Genomic DNA, 20341 nt, shown 5'->3' with positions numbered 1-20341 from the left:
AATGTATCAAAAAGAAAGTTTTGTCCTTGAAACAAAACCTGTTGTCTGACCTTTTTTATCCTTTTTTTTTACTTGTTCACATACCAAAAGGTAGTCAGACATTGACTCCCTGTTGTGCGGCCTTTTAATAGGCCACATTTGATGTTTCAAAAAGAAAGTTTTGTTTTTGAAACGGAACATGTTATTTGATCTTTATTTATCCTTTTTTCCACTTGTTCCATGCCAAAAGGGAGTCAGACTTTGACTCCTTGTTGTGTGGTCTTTTATTATAGGCCACATTTTATATATCAAAAAGAAAGGTTTGTGTTTGAAGCAGAACATGTTATGCGACCTTTTTATCCTTTTTTCACTTGTTCCATGTCAAAAGGTAGTCAGACTTTGAATCCCTGTTGTGCATCCTTTTATTTATAGGTCAAATTTTTTGTTTCAAAAAGAAAATTTTGTTTTTGGAACAGAACATGTTATGTGATATTTTTTATCCTTCTTTTTCACTTGTTCCATGTCAAAAGGGAGTCAGACTTTGATTCTCTTTTGTGTGGTCTTTTATTTGTAGGCCACATCTTATGTATCAAAAAGAAAGTTTTGTCTTTGAAGCACAACATGTTATGCGACTTTTTTTTATCCTTTTTTCACTTGTTCCATGTCAAAAGGTAGTCAGACTTTGAATCCCTGTTGTGCATCCTTTTATTGATAGGTCACATTTTTTATTTCAAAAAGAAAGTTATGTGTTTGAAACAGAACATGTTATGTGATCTTTTTTATCCTTTATTTTTTCACTTGTTCCATGCCAAAAGGTATTCAGAGTTTGACTCCCTGTTGTGCGGCCTTTGATTTATAGGTTGCATTTTTTGTTTCAAAAAGAAAATTTTGATTTTGAAACAACATGTTGTTTGATCTTCTTATCCTTCTTTTTCACTTATTCCATGCCAAAACGGAGTCAGACTTTGACTCTCTTTTATGTGGAATTGTATGAGGATCTTCGGTCCTTAGTTTTATTGATTATGAGCAAGCGTTCGATTCTGTTGATCGAAGAGTTTTAGCGAGGGTCTTAATCTTATATGGCATACCAGACAAACACATTAAGTGATTAGTGCTATGTACGAGAATAACACTGCTAAGGTTAAGGTAGAAAATGAGGTTAGCAGCTGATTTCGTATCAAATCAGGAGTTAAGTAGCGTTGTGTTCTATCCCCCTTTATATGGATCATTTTGTTGGGCTTTGTCTTAAGGAGTACAGGAAAGGCAATGGGAGAACAGGGAATCAAATTTGGAGGAGAAACTCTCCTGGACTTAGGTTATGCTGCTGATTTAAGCATCCTAGATGAAAGTGTGAGCAAAATGAATGAGCTTATAGGACCTTTGCGAGTTCAAGGTGCTAGAATAGATTTGAAAATTAATGTTAAGGAGACTAAGTTGCTAAGGCTAGGAATAAGTGAAGATAAAAGGGTGATGTCAAGTAACGAAAAGATGGAAAAATGGGAAGATAAGTCTGCATACCAAGATTAGAATATTGGAAGCTACAGTGATGACAGTGGTCAAATATGATTCTGAAGCATGGGCGCTCCGAAAAGTAAATGTAGATTTGCTAGATGTTTTCCAGAGAAATTGCCTACCGTTCTGGAAACCCGGCTGACTGACCGTATTTCAAACATTAGACTGTACGAAAAGTGGGGTTAATCTCGCTTCCTTGGGCTATAATGAGAGAAAGGTTGAGATGACCAGAGTACGTTCTGAGGATGCCAGATAGATGGGGCACGTTCATATTGCCAAAGATAGTGCTTTTTGGCCAACCGTATAGGGCTAAACGGAAAGCAGGTCGTCCACAGTTAGAGTGGGAGGATGTCATAAAGAAAGATTTAAAGGAAGTGGGATCTTTCTGGAAGGGTGTAAAGAGGGAGTCTTTGAATAGACTCGGATGTAGGAGGAACGTGAGTGTGTTGGCCTCAGGTGGCTTGGTGCTTCGGTGAGTTGTTAGTATTAGTTGTAGCAGTGTTTATAGGCCACATTTTATGTTTCAAAAATAAAGTTTTTTTTTTTTAAACAAAACATGTCATGTGATATTTTTATCCCTTTTTTTCACCTACTCTATGCCAAAAAGGAATCAGACTTATGTGAAATTGTATTTATAGGCCACATTTAATGTTACAAAAAGGAAAATTTTGCTTTCGAAACAAAGCATGATATGTGTTATTTTCTCTCATTTTTCTCATTTATTTCATGCCAAAAAGGAGTCATACTTTGACTCCCTGTTGTATGGCCTTTTACTTATAGACCACATTTTTTTAATTGAAAAAGAAAGAACTTTTTCGAAACAGAACAAGTTATGTGGGTTTTTTTTTCTGAAAAAGAAAGGACTTTTTTCGAAACAGAACAACTTATGTGGGTTTTTTCTCCTTTTTTCATTTATTCCATGCCAAAAGGGAGTCAGACTTCGATTTTTTTTTTGGAAGCATCATTTAAAGCACTCATTAAGATGCAAAGAGGATTCATTCGAACGAACATTTGGAAACCTATTGTCTTTTTGATAGAAATAAAGAGCACGCCACAGCAAAGAGCTGATTTCGCCACAGCAAAGAGCTGATTTTTGCCACAGCTAAGAGCTGATTTCCTACAGCAAGGAGTTGATTTCTGGCATTTCGCCCAGGGAAACAACAATTTCGGCACGGATATTACCGAGATGATCTTGAGGAAAAACTATGAGAACTAATGGAATGGTATTTATAGCTTCCCAATCTCAGAGGTCCCGCTTGCGGTCGCAATGTGGCGGGTGGCATAACATTCATCCATAACCCTCCATTCAATATATAAAAATTGGACTGACAATATGGACTGTTTTGCTGCCCACCGGCTATTGGGTTAGAGGCCGGAAGATTTTTTTATTCGGATTATCTTTGCAGTTTTATCGTAACGCGTTTTAAAAACATGTTGCCCCCTAAGGGTGCAACCCTGAGGAAGGTATCTGAGACTTACAGAAAACATTTATAGGACATTATTTTTTTTTTTTTTTGAGGTTATGCTATAATTTTCTCTTCTCTTTTTATGACTCGGAAATTTCAGAGTAGATTGCGAGACATGTTCCAAGCTAAGAGTGCACTTGAGATCACGTTATTACAAATAATAGAAATAAATATGGATCATTTTTGTGTTCACTGTACGCCGAGGGCTCCCAATAATTTGGCAAACTTTCAATTATGAGCTGTAACAGAATCTACCGGTCACATTTTAAACTTTCCATGAAAGATACTTCAGATGAACTCGATGAACGTATAGGTTTGACATCAAACCTTCTTTCTTCTTATGGATAAATAAGGAATAAAACGTGCAATATTGGTGCTAATGGGTTGACAGCCCTCGTCTTGTTGCGAAAACGATACCTGACTTAAGGAAAAATAACCTATAGATGACAGATTTTTTTCCGTTTTTTTTTTTTTTTTTTTTTTTTTTTTTTTAGTATAATCATTAACTTCAGCATTTAAAAGCTTTACCCCCTATGAGACATTTGTCCATTGACAGCTGAATCATAGCTGGGTCCAAAAAATTGCTGGAATTGTTTTTCTTTTAGCTTAACTGTTGACATCATTGTTCGAAAGCCTTTCCATTTTGTGGGACACATGTCTGTTAGTCAAACTGACTTGTCGGCTAGCATCAATTTTCGACACACGTAAGTGTGCCGAAAATATAGCTTGAAAATAAGTCTATAGATTAAAGGCTTTTTGTATTAAAAAGAAAAAAAAGATTATTGACAGCCAAAAGCCTATAACTCTATGAGATACCTGTCACCAAGCTAATCCAGAAACTTATAGAAATCCAGAAAGGAATTGCAGCTTTTATTATACAATTAAATAAATAATTAATTATTGACGTATAGGCTATACAAAAGTCTATGTGTCGAAAGCTTGGAATACTGGGCGCTGTTATATGGGTCTCATTTTGTTGGAAGGGGCTTGAGAAATCTCATAAGTTCTACTTCTAGTTCATTGTCCTCCTATATTTCATGTGAAACATTCAAAGGGACTTTTCGTGATTTGAAGCAATTCTTATGTGTTCTCATTGTAGTACTACAGAAGTGGCACCACACCTTGACGGGTAAGTTTCTTTATTTCTTTCATTAATTTTATTTCCTTCTTTTCTATGTATTTCTTTCCTTCTGTTTTTTTAAATGTTATGGTTACTACATAAATGCTTCATACGTACAAAAAGACAATTTTATCACGAGATAAACAAAAAAATTAATGGCAATTAGATTTATAAGATGTGCTGTAGTGGTATATACTACAGCAATGATACTACTACTGCTAACAACTCACTTCAGCACCAAACCGCCTGAGGCTAAAACAGCAACGCACGTGCCTCCCTGATTCCAATCTGTTCAAAACTTCCTTATTTACACTCTTCCAAGACTTTCCTATTTCCCTTAAATCCTTCCTTACGACTTCCTTCCACCCCATTACGGGACGATCTGCTTTTCGTTTGGCCCTAGATGATTGGCCGACAAGGACAACCTTTGGCAGTCTGTCATCCTTCATCTGCAGAACGTGTCCTAGCCATCTCAACTTTTCCCTCATTATAATTCTATATTGTGGGATTGAACAACGTTTTTCGTACGGATTACTGTTTGAGATACGGTCAGTCAGTCGGGTACAAAGAATGATCCGTAGTCAATATCTCCAGTAAACATCTACTAATTCGTTATCCGTATTTTGAAGCACCCACTCTTCATAACCAAACTTGACTACTGTCATCGCTCTAGCTTCGAATATTCTCATCTTGGCCCACAGACTTATCTTCTTATCCTTCCAAAAAAATTTTCAACAATGTTGTACTGAATATCAAAGGCAGCCCAATAGCGCTGCCTAAGTAAAGCGGCTTCTATGTATTACTGTTTTTCACCAGGCCACTTTGTATGGAAGGAGTAGTTTGAGAACTTCAAAGAAGCTCATTCTATTGGAAATCAAAAGTCTCAGCGCCCTTTTTAGAGTTGATAAATAATTAGAGGGTAACTATTTCCCCTCCTGTGCCCTTTTTGCCACCCGGTTCAATTCAAGATTTACATTAATTACAAGATTAAATTGATTCAAATGATAACATTGATACCCACTCCTTTAAACCTTTACACTGGTTCAAGACGCAGTAGAAGAAATCTGCCTCAAATGACTAAACGAAAATTGTGATAAAAAAGAAAGTCAAAATAACTATAGTAAATAAATCTAGAAGACGAGAAAGAATCCAATATAAGTTCTGATTTTAACTGAATAGTAAATGAAGTTGTTTTTATCAAAGCATAGCAATTCTAAACAATGTCGTCCTGGCTGATGTATATAATAGTAGATACCTTAGACATAGTTTTTTTTTATTTCTATGAAAGGTCCTTCATATCAATATTGAGGGAAATGGGTTTAGGTTCCATGCCTTAGGATAGGACTAGAATAGTGGCATGGTGGTAATAGACCAATTTAGGCAATGTTACCATAGTTTTAGTAATTTTACAACTCGCCTAATTCTACAAAGTAATTTTATATTACTTTTATGTTACTCAGTAATTTTATATATATATATATATATATATATATATATATATATATATATATATATATATATATATGTATATATATATGTATATATATATATATATATATATATATATATATATATATATATATATATATATATATATATATATATATATGTATATATATATATATATATATATATATATATATATATATATATATATATATATATATATATATATATATATATATATATATATATATATATATATATATATATATATATATATATGCGTCAATGGATACTTTAATGCAGAAAAAACCGAATAATCTGTAACTAATGTAATGCAAAACGTAGACTGTATATTCCTATATTAAACAGAAAACATAACAAATGTTTTTTAACAGTTAAACAAATAAGTCTATAAAAGTTGAAAGAACAAGAAAAAGTTCTTTATAGAAATAACAATAAAATTCTGAATATTTCGGTTTCACATCCGGAATCTTTTATCAAGGGAAAGATAAGGTATGAAAAAAAAGAAGAAGAAAATAGCTTACCATTTTTTTTACAATTTTTACAGGTTTTTCACGTATATTTTTGTTTGATAAAAACTATAATTCTTTTATTTAAAGATGTTTTTATAATACTTTTAGTGTACGTCAATCGATAACGGACAATCTGTTACTAATGTAACGCAGCACGTAGAGTGTATATATTATTATGCTAAACAAGAAATGTATAACGAATTTAGCATAACGAGCACAAACCCAACTTTTTTTCCCTTTATAAATAATATAAAATGTATCAAAACCGGAAAAAACTTTTAATAAGACAATAAAAGTTGAAAAAAAAGAAAAATCCTTTATAGAAATAACAATAAAGTCTAAGTGTTTCGACTTCATATCCGGAATCCTTTATCAACGGAGAGAAAAGGTATGAAAAAAAGAAGAATAAGAAGAAAACTTAAAAAATACCATATACATAAAAAGATGAAAAGTGTCTGCCTTGTGTTTTGTTTAGGAAATTATCATGGTGCATTTGTTTAAAATCCATCTAAATTTATCAAAATTTGACTTTCTCCCTTTTTTTGTGTCACCATTCTGTTTTCTCTCATCTTTTTATTTGTGTGTTAATGTATTTGGCATTGCTCTGTTCTATGGCCTCTTTTAGAGGAAACACTATAATAGCAAAATTCTTACTTTATAACATGTAGGAAATTCATATAAAACAAATTTTATGGGTTGTTCCCACTTTAATTCACGTTTTGCCTAGTATATTTTGTTTTATTTTCAACGTTCTATAATATTTTCTGTATGTATTTGTATTTGAAATATTTAGAAATACTTTACAAATGATTTCATAAATAATTGTATTTAATTCTAAAAAATATTGCCCCCCCCCCCCTTTAATGGTGTTTGTATGGTCTAATTGAATATATAGCAAAAAACAAGCTTTTTGAAAATTCTCAAATTTGTGAAACAAGTACTTACCAATCTTCGTTGACAAAGAAATAGATGGTGCTGACTATTGTAAATAAAATGCGGAAACACGAAAAATTATCATGTATAAGCATAAAATTTCAAGAAAAACAAAAATATAGTGAACAAACATGGATTAAGCAAAAATAACTAAAAACAAATATATATATATAGTAAATTTTCTGCATATTATAAAGTAAAAACATAGAATTTTCTTAAAACAGGCCATAGAATAGACTTTTAACATTGGTTTCAGCTAGTTCATAAAGTACTTTTAGTGTTCTATTAGTAATGGAAATGATCTATCTTTGCATTATCGTAAACATCAATTAAAACTGATTTTCCATCTTAAGTATAGTGATTTTCCACCTTAACTATGTAACCTATATAGTAACTATAAATATCTAAACTAAATCAACACTAATTCAGGGATTACAAAAAAGGTTATAAGCATCTCAGAATAGTTCAGCTTCAAGCTTTAGATGGACGTTGAAATAAGAAGTCGACATTGAATGTCGAATTCTAAGTAGACTATGGAAATTAAAGTTAGGGCGATTCTAAAACCGGTTACAACAATGTCGGAATTACTCGGCTTGACGCCTTATATCAAAGAAATGGAAATATATGTAAGAAATCGACATATAAGTGTCGATTTTTAGATATAAAGAAAAATCAACAAACATTCAGGGATTTACAAATCAGACTACAAGAATCTCAGACTAATTTGGTTTAAAGCTTTAAATAAAAGGCATCGAAATACATTAACGAAATTGACATATAAATGTCGGTTTCAATATAAGAAATTGGTATATCGCTATATAAATAAAGGAAATCGGCATGTAAATATCAATTTCAAATATATAAAGAAATTAACACTCATTAAGGGGTTTAAAAATCAGGTCGCAATATTTCAGAATACTTCAGTTTTATAGCTTTAAGTAAAGATATAAAAAAAATCGACTCTGTGAGCTTAGGAATCAGCTCGGGAAGAACTTTCTGAAATAACGGTCAGTATGACAGATAATTATGTCTGATATATTATCAATATAACTATGTCTACCATGAAAATCTAATAAGTGGTTAAACTGGCTTACATTAAGTTTATTTGAGTTACCGGCAACACTAAACCTGACAAATAACCCGGTGCTTCCCGTTAAAAAAGGTGTAAGGCATGGTGCATTGACATCACCTACCCCATTTAATGACAGCATTGTCAAACCGCAATCTAAGTCAAATCTGACATACATTCTGAGAGGGATTGATCTATCATTAATAAGCTATGTAGACGATGTACTTAATCTGAGCCGCCTCCTTCGCGGTTTAAAGGAGAATTTTATCTCGTTTCAAGTAGAATATGGAAAAATAGGCCTTCAGTTTAATGAGGAGAAATCAGATGTGATGTTGTTTAATGCTAAGCAAGGGTCTGCTGTTGATGTTAGGCTGGGTGGTGCTACTGTTCGGCTTGCCGAACACATAATTTATTTGGGGATCCCTATTGGTCGGTCTATGCTTTAAACGTGTCATCTTTTGCAGAGTCATCTGCAGAAACGGATCTCTTTAGCGTATAGCCGTGTTGTAGTTTATAAGCGTCAGTTTGATCGGCGGATTTTGGCCCATCTGTATAATGCAATGGCACTACCCCATTATCTGTATTTAAGTCCCTTTTGGAGGATATTCCAAAAGGAAGATAGGAAAGAATTACGGTCTACATATTATAAATATGCGAATTACCTCTTACGGCTTCGACCATGGACAAGTAAACGTATTGTGACAAGTCGGTATGGGGTTATCGACCCTAATGAAGCGATCATAGCCCAGATTGCCAGATATAACTCTAATATTGTTACTCATCCTTGGGGAATTATTTTCAGGCAATATGTTTCGTTTTTTTGTAGTTAGATGTCCATTTGTTCTTTATTTTTCTTGTGTTTGTGTATTCCTTTGTAGTGTGTTTTTTGCTTTTTTATCTTATGCTCCATCTGTTTCTTCTGATGGGAAATAAATATATACATACATACATAACTACACAAGAGAAGGCATGGGGGCTTTTAGAATGTCGATTTCTAAATATATAAAAGAAACAATAACTCGAGCTGTTTATATAAAAGAAATCGAAACTTGTAAAGAATTCGATTTATGTACAAATATTTATAAAAGTAGATAAAAAATCGACTCTAATTCAGGGATTACAAAACAGATAACAGAAGTATTAGTTCAGCTCGGTTGGAACTTATCGTTGAATTCAACAAAGTGATAAACTTTTGCATCGGTTTTATTCTTTCCACAGTTTACTTACCCCATAACCAAAGAAAACATTTATTCAAACGAAGCACAAGAAAAATGGTTATAAAAAGAACCAGAGAAGAATTGCAGGGCTGTATCCAGAGTTTTGTCCGTAAGGGGGGGGGGGTACCAAAAGAATTTCGTGAGAGGCTACGAAAAAAATTAGTTGTCTAAAGGTCCCAAAATGGGTTTTGTTACATGCATTTGTAATATTAACTAACGAGTCAGGAAAATAATTTGAAATCTTTGTTTCTAAAATTTCTACGACCAATTTACGAGTCGAAGAGATATTTTCACGGCGGGGAGTGGGTCCAAACCGAGTTGTCTTCCCCACTGGATACCACCTTGGTTAATTGATCCCTTTTGCAAGGCAAATGATGCTTTATTGTTTTGGCATGAATTATCTACAACATGCAATAATATTTGGTGGAAAAAACTTAATCTGGATTAAAACTTATCTTATGATGTATGACTAAATAACTTAAGAAATAACTCGTTTCTTATAATTAGAAGAAACAAGTTATCATGTTGTATTTTATTTGGACTTTTATAGAAATGTATTTTTTTTTTTATTGAGTTGATACTTCCAGGTGTCTTAAATAGTACGTCGCCTCAGTTTATTTGTAGAGTAGCAAGGTATCTGGAAATTGTGTTTATAAAAAAGGAAATGAATAAATAAAAAAAAATCTCAGTATAAAGTAAATGTAAGGTTTTATTTATGTATTTTTCCAAGTGTTAAGTGTTCTTGTTAATGACCGATTTTTCAAGTATTAAGTACTAATGTTAGGTTAATGCAGTGTTTCATTTAAGTGTTTTATGATGATCGCTGATCAATGTTTATGTTATTTGTGCCTTTCGTTTATGTTATTGTACTGAGTTCATGGCTGTATATTTGGCTTTAAAATATACTTATCTGTCTATCTATCTATATTGCATTTCATTTGTTCTCTTATAGAAAACATGTTGTATTTGGTCACGTTGTATCAGGTCAAGATGTGGTGCGTCTGATAGAATCCCAGCCAGTTGATCGAAATAGTAGACCATTACAAGACTGCAAAATAGCCCATTGTGGAGAGCTTGTTAAAAAGTCGAAACTCAAACAGCTTGGTAAGTTCTTTCATCAAATGTAAAAAAAATGAAAATATGTAAAACGTATGTATTTGCATTCATATTAGATAATATATCTATTAAAACACCCTTCTTTCTCTTAGTAGGAGGTTTTGTCTATGGTTTTTTAGACTTGGCTGGTTGATAAAACATGCTTGAAAGTAATATTTTATCGATTTTTTTTATATTTGAAATGTTTTTTTTATTTCATAGATAATTTTTTTCATGATTTTCATGACCTAGGTTTATCATGATTATTTCTTGACACTTTCGTGTACGTTTTCAGAGAAACTGTTTGTGCGCAACTTGAAGGGTCAGTGAAGACGTTTTGGGTCTAACAAAAAAAGTATTTCGATTTCTTGTGTCTGTCGAAAAAATCTCATTTTTTTGTGACAGAATTGCATTTAATTGACTTTTTATGCAAATTAAGATACATAAAATCTATTAAGTTTAAAATTATACATTAAAAATTACGAGCCTGAGAAACTTTGCCTAATTTTTTATTTACAAAAAAATGTCCCAAAAAGGGAAAAGGTGTTGATATAAAAAAAATACACCATATTCAAGAATAATTCAAAAATAATTCAAAATAATTTTTATTTTGAAAATATAAATAATGCAAATTCAGCATATTGGTGATAATATCGAGTCCATGGTCCTAGATTTTCAGCAGAAGTCTAGGTTAATATATACGCGATTGTCCGGGATAAGGTGAACACGCTACTCAATTTCTTGTTTTATGCTCTTTCCAACTACAATAATAAATTTACTCGCAAGTGAACCCTCCCCCTCGGTGGCCCCTTATATATCCCAAGGAGTGAAATTCTTGCTCTATGATATGCAGGATGTTTTTATCAATCAGATGAAAACATGATCATGTTTTCATGATCAGGAAGATCCGGAAACATGATCAGGAAGGAAACATGATCATGTTTCCTTCCATTATTATACATTTTAAAAAATCTTTTCAAGTCATATATTGGTAAATTACGCGCTTCATCAAAGACGGAGATAAATTACTGACTGATAAGATGGCTGGTATAATATAGGAGTTATAACGTTTGAGTCCTTATGTCTTATAGTTACCACACCCAAGAAGCGAAGTTTATTTTTATCATAATGAAACAATTCTTACTTTATAATATACAGAATAATTGTAGCTAACACATTTAACATATTTTGCATTCAGCACACTATATTCTACCCCCCCCCCTAATTTACAAATACATAGCCCAAATTATATATTTTCAATGCATTTTCCCACCCGCAACTTTTTCAGTTTTTGTTTCGTTACAGTTGACTCAATTTACAGGTACACCGGTAGAAACAAGAGAGATGCATTGCGAGAATAGCTGGAAAATAGCTAATTTAGGTTTTATATTTGCTCATTAAGGGGTGGGGGAGGATAAAGTATAGCGGGTCTTCATGCAAAATATGTTAGCTATAATTGTTCTGCATACTATGAAGTAAGAATCGTTTCATTAGTAGTAACTTAATTTCACTTCTTGGGTGTGGTAGCTGTAAGACATAAGTACCAACGTATGACTACATAGAAGTAAAGGAGAAATACATTACTAGAGCTATATTTAGGATAATCAGGCGGGGGCTTTCATTCGCGAGGATATTTATTCAATATTTATTATTGACCGAGGTTTTATTTAGGTGGGAATTGTGCCTTATATGAGGATACTGCCCCCTCCTCAGTATCCGTCTCATCACGCCAAGGTTCTTATTTCTTTTAAAAAGCTTCTGATTCTAATTAAGCGACCCTTGTGTTTCAAAAGTTGGTGTTAAATGATTGGAACAAAAGGTTAAACTTTAGCATAAAAAGCGGGGTATTGAGAAGGGGGCAGCCCCCCATACGGAATAGTTGCTGTTCGTTTAAGTTTTAATGTTGCTCCTGGCTTCCATTTGAAAAAAAGCATGTTTTATTTAATATCTGGTCATTTCTTTAATGCTGGAAAATCCACTTCCATCCCCATTTGTAATCCCCCCTCTCAGAAATGTCAGTATACTTCCCAATAACAGATTCTTTATCAACAATTTGCATATTTCATAACTTGCAGCCCTTTCTTAGGGGAATGTTGATGTCATTTCATCCCAAAGGCACAGTTGTTGGACCTTTCAACAATGCAGAACAAAATGGCTATTTTAAAATTCTGATCGGGCGACGTTGGGGAAAAATGGCGTGGATAGAGGAAGGGATTTTGTACGGTCACCCCTGGGAGGAACAAAAAAAAACTAATGACCACCTTTCTTCCGGGAAAAAAAAAATTCTAAAATTACAGATGGATAAAATTAAATCTAATGAATCGTATTATATGTTCATAAGGATATTCTATTTTGGGAAATTGGGTTTTATTTCGAAATGTATATCCACAGAAGTTCGACTTTATGCCCGCGATGCTTTAATAGCGAATGCTCAGCATTCAAGGGCTTTTGGAGAGATATAAGGTATCTTTCACATTGCCTCGTTCAGGGAAGAGCCAATAAATGTGCATTTGCTTTAAACAATGATCTCAGTTCAAAAATTTTGAAAGACAATTGTAAGCATATTTGTAAAGCTTTCAGTAAAGCATCATGAAACATAAACATAAAGAATGGAGGATTGAGCAAGCGGGCAACCTTCCTCGTGTACGAAAAAATTCTCGGTTTGTTTTAAGTTTCATTGTCGCTCTTAACTATCCTTTGGAATGACTTATTTTCTTAATTTAGTCTAGTTAAATATTGGCAATGGGGATTATTTTTCCCAATATGGGTAACTTTGTATTTATAAATGTTGAATTCAAGTTTTCAAACTTTTACCCAGTTTCTAAATTCCTCAAATAGAGCATCTTTTTCTTTGTAGAAGTTAAAGAAGAGGGTGAACAGGAAACTACAGAATCCGAAGAAACTGAATCAGAATCTGAAGAAGAAAAGAAAAGACGTAAGAAGAAAAAGAAAGATAAGAAAAAGGCCAAGAAACTGAAGAAACAGAAGAAAGAAATTGAACTATCTAAAGAGGAAAAAGACAAGTAATTCTTTATCTTGTTCTCATCTACTGCCAAATTTGCTTAATTCATTTAAATTACCTTTAAAACATCACTTTTGATTTTTCCGATCGTCCTAAACTTCATTTTGTTACTTTTTGTGTTTAAGATATGTTTTTTTTTTTGGGGGGGGGTTCAGAATAGAATTGATTTATTTGCGACAATAGCTTTATCTTGAAGAAATCAATATGAAAATAATACACACAAAAGAAAATCAACAAAAATGAAAACTAAAGCAATATAAAGCAGAGCTACAAAGAGCAGCAGCAGAGATATAAGCAGAAAGCTTTAGCATGAAGATATCAATATAAAAATAACATACAAAAAAATCAACAAAAATGAAAACTAAGACAAAATAAAGCAGAACTACAAAGAGCAGCTGTAGAAATGTAAGCTGAAAGCTTTAGCGTGAAGATATGAATATAAAAATAACACAAAAATCAACAAAAATGAAAAATAAGGCAATACAAAGCAGAGCTACAAAGAGCAGGAGCAGAAACTCCAACGCAGCTTAGCATGGCTTTGCTATTAAATCAGTTCATTAGAAAGTTGAAAAGCTCTGGGAAGAGGGTCCAACCTTGCCTCAAACCGAATTCAATATAAAACCAAGACACACGAGCCTACAAATTAAGCAAGTGAAAATATGTAAAAGAAAAAATAAGTATAATATTTTAATAAACAGCAGGAATAAATCAAAGACAGCAGGAAAAACATGAAAAAAACGAACAAAATTGTAATGAAAAGACGGGTCCGTATGGTTCCACTTCACCTCCAGAAGCCTTTATCAACGAAATAAAAAAAAAAAACAGCTAGATTAAACAAACATAAATAAGAGACAAAAGCAAAATAAAATAGCACAGACGAAAAACAAAAACTCACGTATTAAAGTCAGACAATTTTCACAGTTTTTTTTTTTTTTTACTTTTTTTTTTATTTATAGGTTTGTATAATGTAGTTTAGTTTTTCTTTCGTTGATAAAGGCTTCTGGACATGAAGTCAAAATGTTTGGACTTTCTCATTATTAAAAGCTTGCTTGTTTTTGTCTTGTTACTGTCTTATTTAGAATAATATACCCTTTTTTCTGCATTTTGATTTGGTTAATTTGTAAATGGAAAGGCAGTTTGGTCTAAGAAAATATTTTTAGTATATTTGGATTAGGGAACTGATCTTGTTTGGTACTCCATCTTCTAGCATTGCCATCCAAATCCAACAGTGGAAAGCCGGCACAGATGTGTTGAGTCCCTATGTTTGCGGATCTGTCTCAGTGTGACAGTTGATCAATGCATCCCCATTGATCAACTGCATTGATCAACCACCATTGATGCAACCACAATTGATGCAACCACCATTGATCAATGCATCCCGGCACAGATGTGGTGAGTCCCTATGTTTGCGGATCTGTCTCAGTGTGACAGTTGATCAATGCATCCCCATTGATCAACTGCATTGATCAACCACCATTGATGCAACCACAATTGATGCAACCACCATTGATCAATGCATCCCGGCACAGATGTGGTGAGTCCCTATGTTTGCGGATCTGTCTCAGTGTGACAGTTGATCAATGCAACCCCATTGATCAACTGCATTGATCAACCACCATTGATGCAACCACCATTGATCAATGCATCCCGGCACAGATGTGGTGAGTCCCTATGTTTGCGGATCTGTCTCAGTGTGACAGTTGATCAATGCATCCCCATTGATCAACTGCATTGATCAACCACCATTGATGCAACCACAATTGATGCAACCACCATTGATCAATGCATCCCGGCACAGATGTGGTGAGTCCCTATGTTTGCGGATCTGTCTCAGTGTGACAGTTGATCAATGCAACCCCATTGATCAACTGCATTGATCAACCACCATTGATGCAACCACCATTGATCAATGCATCCCGGCACAGATGTGGTGAGTCCCTATGTTTGCGGATCTGTCTCAGTGTGACAGTTGATCAATGCATCCCCATTGATCAACTGCATTGATCAACCACCATTGATGCAACCACAATTTATGCAACCACCATTGATCAATGCATCCCGGCACAGATGTGGTGAGTCCCTATGTTTGCGGATCTGTCTCAGTGTGACAGTTGATCAATGCATCCCATGCCTGCTCTGAATCCAGCTTGATTGGGTTGGGGTTGTCAAGTTTCCTCCAGATCTTAGGCGATTCAGGAGAGCCATAGCAAAGATCATTGATAATGAGTGATATACTGCTGTAGTTTTTGCATTCAGTTCTTTCATACTTCTCGAATACAGGTGATGATATGTGAATTTTTTCAATCCTCAGGGAATGATTCTTCCGTCGAAACCGCAGTGAAAAAAATCTTGAAATCCTTGGTGTAGATTTGGAGCTGCTTTGAAGATCTTCGCTGGGATCGACTCAATTCCTGGGGCTTTGTGATTTCTGATCGACATTATCATAGGAGCTATGCTGACTAGTGCCATCTTTCCTAGCGGGGCGATTAGAAGAGCTGCTGCAATTTGTGTAAATAACTTTCTAGTAGGAGGGTCGCTGCAGATGTCGTAGTATTAAGTAATTTTAAAAAACTAGGTATCTAACTTTCTGTAACGTCTTCCATGCGTTTGAAAAGAGTACTAAAATTGTTCATTATCGAACTTGTATGTTCCTTATTTTTACCAGAGGCCTCTTTGAGAAGTTGGTAGAGCTTCATTGAATCTGATTGGTGTGCGACCTTCTCTGTATCCGTTGCCATCTGATCCAAATATCTCCGCCAGTCTTGGCGAGATGATTTGTGGTATTCTTCCTGATGTCCTTGAAGTCAGACGATGTCCTATTGTTGCTGCTTCTTCGATGCCCGTTTGATGGTCTAATGCCACATTATTTGATATTTCGATGCGCAGTTGAATTTTAGTGGGGGCACCATGACAAGTGCTACTCCCACTATTTTATTTTATGATTTTTATTACTGGTAAATCTGTTAAAAATTTACAACGGGGTAGTTTTTAGTCAAAATGGTTAGTTTTATTCAATATTCCAAGCCCCTCGCTCCCGCCCCGACAAAATGACTCTAGATTTGAGCCACCTCATTTGTGCATTTTTCTTACAAATATGACTGTTCAATACGCTTGTGTAGTCGTATCAGTAAAGCGGGGGGAGGGCATATTAAAAAAGTCTAAAGGTCCTTACTAATTCCTGGATTTATTTTTCTTCCCGAATTCCGTGCAAATTACTGGAACTTTTAATATACCGTTTGCCAATTGTGTTACTAAAACTTCATGTCATATTTGTAATTTTTATTTGACAGCTTGAAGCTTATATTATTAAGTATGTCAATTAATAATTTTTATTAAGTTTCTTCCTTGTTTGTAATTGCTGGATAGCTGGATAGGGCAAAGCATATTTTTCGGCTTATAAATCTTTGTATTATCTTAGGAAAGAATCGAAAGGAGTGGAAACCGAGGATGGAATCTATTGCTCAGTTGATCCGACAGAGATTCCCGATGTTCCCCAACAGCGTTTTCTTGATCGAGCTTCGAAGCATGAGGAAAGAGACAGGGAAGAGCGTAAAAGAGAGCGAAGTCCAAGAGATGAGCGTAGAATGGATAGAAGAGATGGTAGAAGAAGAAATGATGCATGGGGATATGACAATGATAGGAGGGATAGGAAACCTCAAAGGTTTGATAAATCGGGAAGAAAAGTAAAAGGACGTGGGTTTTTGGTAAGGTTTTGCATTTTTATTTAAGAGGAGTTCTGTTTTGTAAATTGAATTACTAGAAGACAAAAAAACAGATAGTAAAAAAAAACCTGGAAGATTTACATTTACAGGTTGTTTTTGTTAAATATTGTTTGATAATATATACTTATAGTTAAATGTATTCATTACATATATAATATAGCGAATTTAGATATTATGTATAAATATAGTCTAAATAATAGAATAATTGAATATATTTTTATCATGAAGATGTGAAGATGCCAGTATGAAATGCAGACCAAGATGTACGGTTGCACATGAAAAACAGATGAGCGGTTTTTTTTCAATATATTTTAATAACATAATTATAGTTAAATAAAACAGTAAATTTAATATAGCTAATTAAGATATTATATATTAGTATAACCATTAATTCAAATATTAAAATTATTGGATATATTTTTATCATGGAGATGTAAACAAGTCAGTATGAAAATAAGGCAAAAAAAAATATGGACAGTTAAGTTTTGTTAACTACAGTTTGATGATGAATGATTATATAATATAGTTAATATAGCTGTTATATCTAATACGGCTAATTTACATATTAAGTGTTATTATAATCTAAATTATTTAAACTGTGTAATGTAATTTTGTCGTGTAACATTGCAATATTCATATTGCTAAAACAGTCAAATATAGCTTGATAAATTTAAGGTTGGTGGAAAAAAACCCAATATTTTAATAACCTGCTATAGATTGTTATTGAAGGTGAAACCCCACTCATTTGAGGTCTACTTGCAACCCCCCCCCCCCCCCCCCTTCACGAGAATAACTGATGGATTACACGCCTTTTTTAGTTAAAGACAAGTGAAAGAAATATATAAATAAAATGGCTAAACCGTTTAATGAAACCAGTGAAAAATTCTAACACCTGTCCGAAAATTTAGGTTTCGGTTATCAAATATGTATCATAGCCAAAGAAGGACATAAGAAAGGAAATCAGTTCACTTTTTCCAAGGGCCGTCCTCAGCAAAACGTAAATATATAAAAGAAAAGAGACTTACAACATTATAAGACCATTAAAACTAAAATATAAATTTTTAGAACTGACTCAGTATCCTTACTTCAGCGATGTTCAACCAGGGCTGATAGATAAAGAGAGGTGAAACAAGACAATTCACTGAAATGAAAGAAGAATAATTAAAAACACGTTTTCATTGCTAATCTTGTCTTTTTGGCAGTTAACCTCAAAGGTCTTTTTGTAACTGGTTCTGTGTTAATGTTTAATGGTTTTTTTAAATTTTTTGCAAGATCGTATTAATTTAAATTTGTGTATACAGCATTTAGTGAATATTTCCCTAAGTCCCTACTTAAGAAATCATATTATTAATCTTAAGTCTGATTTCAACTGGTTCTCGAACTACCTGCTTTATGCCTAGGTCATTGCTAATAAGGGCGGATTTTTCAAAAGCATTTTGTAGCCAGAATTTTCAAATACATAGCTGCTTAAAACATTAGAAATATGAGAATTTATAGCTTGAGTGATATCATCTTTATGCTATTGTAGCGTTTCTCTAAATTTTGGTGAGTTCTACCTATGTAGTATTTGCCACTGTTGCATGGTATTTGATAGACCCCTCTTTGGCGAGCAACTCGGGTTTTATCTTTACCAGAATTTAGGAAATTTATGATTTTGAATTTGTTGGTAAATACTAAATACAGACTATTTTGTGTGCAAACTTTTTTAAGATTCGTATTTTGGGATGTATGGGAGGTAAATTATATTTGAGGGCTTATTGGGATTCTCACATGGTAAACTATAATTGATTTTACAGAAGTGTCTTTTCGCAATAACGTCAGGCTCACAACCCAAAGAGCGTACTTGAAACTTCCTATACGCCATTGGGGCCGTCATCTAGGCTGACAAGTTGACAGTCTGTGTGCTGTTGAATATTTGATTTGCTTCGATTCAAAGCTTAAATTTTGTCTTTTCTGTTGAGCTCAATAGTGTTTTAAATGAATAAAAGCAGGAAGTTTTAGCATTTTCCCAAATATGAGCAAATTCGAGCTGAATGGTGTTATTTTTTAGCTAAATAATGTTTAAAAAGAACAAAAGCAGGTTGAATAAGCATATTGCTCAACTATGAGAAAATTTGGGCTAAATATATTTATTTTGAGATACGTTAAAGCTGAGTTGTATTTAAAAGACCATAAGTAGGCTGCTTAACTGTATTGATCAATTATGAGAAAATTTGAGTTGAAAGGTGTTTGTCTTGAGCTCAATCATGTTTTAAAATAATATAAGTAGTATTGCAATAAAAAATATATAAGTATTAAATTTTTAATATAAAAATATATTAAAAGAATATATAAGTATTGCAATTTGAGCTGAATGGTGTTCATTTTGAGCTAAAGGTAGGTAGGTAGGTAAGTTTTATTTTTATCCAAAATACAAACATAAATAAAAATGACAACACTAATAAATTATTGCAGCAAAAAGAAACTCCTAAGGACTTGTGCTGCAATTTCATATTATGATTTATATCTTATAAATAAGCGTATTGCCCAATTATGAGAAAATTTTAGTAATTTGAGTTGAAAGGTGTTTGTCTTCAGCTCAATCTTGTTTTAAGAGAATATAAGTAGGCTTGTTAAGCGTATTGCAATTTGAGTTGAATGGTGTTCATTTTGAGCTAAATAATATTTTAAAAGAACAAAAGGAGGTTGTTTAAGCGTATTGCCCAATTATGAGAAAATTTGAGTAATTTGAGTTATATGGTGTTCATCTTGAGCTCAAAAATTTTTTAAAAGAAAATAAGCAGGCTTCTTAAGCATATTGCTCAATTATGGGCAATTTGAGCTGAATGGTATTTTTACCATTTGTAAAAGAACAAAAGGAGGTAGTTTAAGCGTATTAACCAATTATGAGAAAATTTTGAGCAATTTGACTTGAATGGTGTTTATCTTGGGCTCAATAATGTTTTCAAAAAATATAAGTAGGCTTCTTAAGCGTATTGCAATTTGAGCTGAATGGGGTTCATTTTGAGCTAAATAATATTTTAAAAGAACAAAAGGAGGTTGTTTAAGCGTATTGCCCAATTATGAGAAAATTTGAGTAATTTGAGTTATATGGTGTTCATCTTGAGCTCAAAAATTTTTTAAAAGAAAATAAGCAGGCTTCTTAAGCATATTGCTCAATTATGGGCAATTTGAGCTGAATGGTATTTTTACCATTTATAAAAGAACAAAAGGAGGTAGTTTAAGCG

At 33.3% G+C, this 20341-nt stretch overlaps 1 protein-coding gene across 7 annotated transcripts in view; it reads left to right on the top strand.

Annotated features, from left to right (window-relative positions):
* The window catches only part of LOC136030947 (peptidyl-prolyl cis-trans isomerase G-like), a 155591-nt gene that overhangs the window by 109512 nt on the left and 25738 nt on the right, over positions 1-20341 (top strand). For 5 of the 7 annotated variants that reach the window (XM_065710069.1, XM_065710068.1, XM_065710064.1 and 2 more), the window contains 4 exons: positions 4057-4086; positions 10228-10379; positions 13228-13393; positions 16811-17096. In XM_065710069.1, coding sequence (XP_065566141.1) covers positions 4057-4086; positions 10228-10379; positions 13228-13393; positions 16811-17096 — 634 coding nt within the window. Of the gene's footprint in view, positions 1-3973; positions 4087-10227; positions 10380-13227; positions 13394-16810; positions 17097-20341 lie in introns of all 7 variants that reach the window. The other 2 variants (XM_065710071.1, XM_065710070.1) reach the window with 1 other exon arrangement.

This window comes from Artemia franciscana, chromosome 9 (genome assembly GCF_032884065.1).
Source record: "Artemia franciscana chromosome 9, ASM3288406v1, whole genome shotgun sequence".
Lineage (NCBI taxonomy): Eukaryota > Metazoa > Arthropoda > Branchiopoda > Anostraca > Artemiidae > Artemia > Artemia franciscana.
The sequence above is the reverse complement of the archived record's forward strand: the minus strand, read 5'-3'. Positions and strand labels throughout refer to the sequence as shown.